At 50.6% G+C, this 4,874-nt stretch overlaps 1 protein-coding gene across 1 annotated transcript in view; it reads left to right on the top strand.

Moving 5' to 3' along the window:
• Nucleotides 1-943: 943 nt before the first annotated feature.
• Blk (BLK proto-oncogene, Src family tyrosine kinase) overlaps nucleotides 944-4,874 on the top strand; it is an 18,213-nt gene continuing 14,282 nt past the window's right edge. The window contains exons 1-3 of the mRNA XM_005355534.2: nucleotides 944-1,051; nucleotides 2,330-2,381; nucleotides 3,984-4,077. Coding sequence (XP_005355591.1) covers nucleotides 944-1,051; nucleotides 2,330-2,381; nucleotides 3,984-4,077 — 254 coding nt within the window. The remainder of the gene's footprint in view (nucleotides 1,052-2,329; nucleotides 2,382-3,983; nucleotides 4,078-4,874) is intronic.

Here is a 4,874-nt window from a genome sequence, read left to right on the forward strand (position 1 = left end):
GCCCACATCCTCCTCCCATCTTTTCTGGGAAGGGAGGCCATTGTCTACTGGATGAAGCTCCAAGCCTCCTGAAACACCAGAGTTACTTGTGCTCCCCCTGCCCTGGTGGACTTCTGCATATCCTGTCTCTAACCACCCTGAAATTGCAGAGTTAGCCCAAGCCCAGTCACAAAGAAAGTTGTCACACAGCCTCCTGAGTGACTAGTCTGTAGCTGGTCTTCACTGAGAACCTATGCATTCCCCAAAGCCCTGGAAAGTCAGTTGTTCATGGGATGTAAGTAGTGGGTCATGAACTGGACTTCCTGTCAGAGTCTTTAAATATTCAATTTTGCTGGTAAAGTGAACACGGGCTCCTCTGTCAATGGTGAGGTTCTATTTTTAGCATGTTGAGTAGGGTGCTCTGCAGTTGGACTTTTAGGGTGAGATGCCCTATGCAGTGGACAAACTGACAGCTAGCACAGCAGGCACTGAAGGCCCGGCCATAGGTACCTGGTAACACTGGAAATTTTGTGTGGAAGAGCGATCATGGTCAAGTTTATTCTTTGACGAAGAATCTTAGTGAATGTGGGAAAGACCCAAACACCCAGGGAGGGAAGGGGAGACTCCCCAGTGACATAGAGGCCCTCTGGCAAAATAAGACTAAAACCAGGCCACCAGACATGGTCAGGCTCCTGTCAAATCAAGATCACTCCCCTGCCCAGGTTACTGTCCCTGAGAAACTGGCACCCATGCCAGATGATGTCTGTGTCTAAAACACGGATATTTTCCCTCTCTGGGTCACTGAGAAAAGGATGGGTACCAGTCAGCCCTCTCAGCCTCTTCTCCCGTGCTCTGCTGTGGAGAGCTGCGCAGTCAGGTATTTCTAACCAGAAGGAGTCGAAAGGTTGGATGCAGGGAGCCAGGGTCTTGGGTTCTCATTCATTGCTGCGTACTCTCCTACAGGATGGGGCTGCTGAGCAGCAAGAGGCAGGTCGGCGGTGAGAAGGGCAAGGGCTGGAGCCCTGTGAAGGTTCACGCCCAGAGCAAGGCTCCCCCACCCCTGCCACCTCTGGTAAGTGATCAGCCCCTTCCAGGAGAGAGTCTACGGTACGAGGTACTCCCTGAACCAGCCCCTCTGGTGTCTAGATGACTGATTTCAGTTTCTGCTTGGTCACAAACCTATTAGTTTGGGGGCAATTGGAATCATGACTGGACCCATGCCCTTTCCTGACTGTTATTGTAGGCAGTACCAAAATTCTAGCAGAGACCTGAGCAGAGACTGCTGGTTCCCTTTTATAGATGAGCCCTGGCCTCTCTTCTCTTCTAGCTGGGTCCAAGTGTCACACAAGACTCTGCACACAGTGAGACATTTATTGAGTAAGTGAATGAATGAATGATGATGATGGATGGATGGATGGATGGATGGATGGATGGATGGATGAGAATATGGGTAAATTCAAACTTAGGTCAAGTTATTTCCCTGAAGTGACGTACTAATCAGTAGATGCCTAGAACCTAACTTTTTAAATCTGCATAATGTATACTAATTTGAGAAAGATGATGATTCCTTGCTGTTGCACTTGCCAGAGATACTTAGAATCAGCTCTCCTGAGCTCCTGCCCCCCCCTCCGAGTTCATGGTTCTAGGATACAGTCCATCTGGCCAAGTCATAGGAGCAGGAGGCTGAGGCTGGTCTCATTGTTGCTGCTTTAGCTACATTTCTGTTACTGTAATAAACCGCGGTGACTGGGGTAACTCAAAGAAGAGCTTCTTTGGGCTTCGGTTCCAAGGGGATAAGAGTCTGTGGATCCAGCATGGTGTTTGTGAGATTTAACCACACTGGGGCATGGTAGATATAGCTCCTTATTTCATTGTTCTGCCATAAGGGCTATTCCCATGATGAAAAACGCTTTATGTGAGACCAATAGTACACTAGGCATACCCTTGTGCTGTGTTCTGGCACAGATGTGTGGAAGTCTTCCCTTGGGTTAGACACCAGAGAACATTGATTGAGTTTTAGGGAAACGCAATCAATATTAAGATTTTTTTTCTTAGCCAGTAAATACCTGTCTACAACTTATTCAATGGTGGAGCCAGAATTTTAACAGAGGAGACAGGGCTTTTTCCCCTTTGAAACTGTGGCATCTCCATATATGGTCAAGGCAAGGATGACAGATGGCCTGGGAGGACAGGGGCGCTCCAAGGAGCATATACAGAATTTATCTAAGTATCCCCATATGGTGGCACCTCTCCTTCCTCAGAGCGGGTCCCCACAGGTAATCTAGCCAACTGGTCATTTAGTCTACTTTTGCTGCAGACTGCCCGCTAACTCAGTGTACTTCTGCCCAAGGTTGTCTTCAACCACCTCAGCCCTCCATCTCCTAACCAGCACCCAGATCAAGGTAAGAACGGGGCACAAGAGCATCTCAGGACACACCATGTGTTAGAACCAGAGCAGTTGGGGCGGGCCCCATAGGACTGGAAAGGGGAAGGGAAAGCTGGGAGTGTAAAAACCACTCTGCAAGCTGTAAAAGATCCCAAAGGAAAGAGTTACTGGAGCGGATCTGGCACTGTTGAGGCCTGGCTCACAGACACAACCTTGCAGACTCCTTCGCTGTCGGCACGAGGTCTGGTCCATGTGGAGGACAACTCCTTGCCTCCCTCTTTCTGTCTGTGTCCTGTCTCCCCTGAAAACCTTCTAGCCACGTGTACTTCCTCCTTCATCCCAGACTCCACTCTGCTCTGACTGGACTATGGTGGTCACATAATGAATGAGCCTCCTTTTGGGCTGGGTCTCATCAGGCCTCATTCAGAACTAACCTCCATGCATCCCCATCAGCCACCACACCAGCCATCTCTTCACTCATGGAGAACATGGAGCATGCAGCACACAGACCACTGTATTCCAGGACAGGGGAAGATGTCACAGTGATAACACACCTCTCCTGTCCTGGGAGAGATCAACTTTTTATCTTTATAAACAAAGCGCTAGAACTAATCAGTGTTGTCATCTGGTGTCCCTTATCTGGCTAAGAACGCCATCTTTCTCAACGGATAAGTGATCCTCCACTTTCTATCAGGGGGTACCCCATCTTTAGAATAGAGACTCAGGGGAAGGAAATACTGACAGTCTTTGGTACAAGTTTGAGTCTTAACATCGCAAGTTCTAAAGCTTCGCAGTAGGTTTGAACTGAACCCAGGAGTGCCCTGACCTTTGACCCTGTGTAGGTTTTCGGTTCCTCCCTTGTCAGCAGCCCTCCCTCCTGGGTTTGTTTTTTTAAACCAGTCCCAACTCATCCCATAACTTAACGACCCCTGTCGTTCATGCCAAACCTGCTCCCACCAAGGATGGTCCCAACCTCAGGCCATACCGTTCATCCAGGACAATGTTAGGATATCTAAGAGATTCTGCCAGGTATTCAGGGAGCCCTGGTGCCAAACAGTGATCATTTCAAAGGTGCTCCACTGTGCTCCCAAGCCTCCTGCTGCTTCAGGACCTCCAGCATGTGAACAGCCCTCCAACAGAGGTTCAGAGCCAGGAAGGACAGGTGCCAAAGCCACTGGGAAGCTCTGGGCACAGACACCATGGGGAGGACAGGGCTAGAGCGGTCTCATGACTTCTGGGATAGAGGTTGGGAAAGGATGCTTCAAAGGCAAGGTGTGTGCAGGGTCTGCTAGTTACCGACTCCAGGCTTGGTCCTACGGCCCTCTGAGAGCTGGCAACAGCTGCTTCCATGTAGATGCCCTCTCAAATCTTTGTCAAGGCCTTAGGTCTGAAAGGAAAATGAGCCAGGCAATGAGGGCTAGCCTACTGCTAGAGTGGACATGGATCTGGGTCTCAGTTCCTGAGAATTCCCCCTGGATTGGCCAAAGAGTAGCCTCACGTGGCTTCCCTGTCACTAATCATCTTCGGAGTTGGAAGATGGCTTGCAGCACACAGTCCCCCTGACCTCTGCCTCTCTTGTGGACCCCAGTGGTAGCCATCTTTTCCTTGTCGTTTTCAGAGGAGCATTTTGTGGTGGCCCTGTTTGACTATGCGGCCGTGAATGACAGAGACCTGCAAGTGCTGAAGGGAGAGAAGCTCCAGGTCTTGAGGAGGTAAACGTCTAGAGTGCTGCCCCTGTCAGACAGGATCCCCCACTGTCCACCACATCCCTGGGGCATCCCTTGAGGGTCTTCACTATCGCCACGCCCCTCTCCTGTCTCCTGGCATTTTCCTAAGCTTGAGCCATTGTCCTCCCGCCACGTCCTTCTGACCAGGTCGATTCTATTTCCAGCCTTCTGTTCTGCTGTTAAACTCCAGCAAGAAACCTCTCTGGACCCCACATAGTAACTCCACGTCAGCTTACTTCCTGTGCCCTTTCTCGGGACACCCTCCAGCGTCTGCTTGTTTTCCCCTTCCTCTCTCCCTTCCTCCACCCTTTAAGCCTACACCATGGAGCCCCAAGGTCTGATTTGTTCCTGAAGTTCTGCAGTGGGTTTGAGCTGAACCCACGAGTGCCCTGACCTTTGACCCTGCGTAGGTTTTCAGTTCCTCTCTTGCCAACAGCCTTCCTTCCTGGGTTTGTTTTTTTTAACCAGTCCCAATTCATCCCATAAGTTTTGGACACATCCCATCCGTTAAGACAGGGGACACTTAGAAAAGGACACGGTCCCTGGGCAAGTCAGGCTGTCCGGACAAATCTTCCCTTCTTCCTCTGCACCGTGACCCCTTCTGTCTGTCACATGCTCCGCACAGTGGATGGGCCACTCCTATAGCACCTCTTGATCACCATACTGTCTGTCCACCTCTGCCATCCTGTCTTCTATCAGAATAGGACGTGTTGTGGGGTGCCGGGAGCTGCCCAAAACACCTACGGTGAGCCTCTGTGGGGTGCCGGGAGCTGCCCAAAACA

Source organism: Microtus ochrogaster, chromosome 17 (genome assembly GCF_000317375.1).
Source record: "Microtus ochrogaster isolate Prairie Vole_2 chromosome 17, MicOch1.0, whole genome shotgun sequence".
Lineage (NCBI taxonomy): Eukaryota > Metazoa > Chordata > Mammalia > Rodentia > Cricetidae > Microtus > Microtus ochrogaster.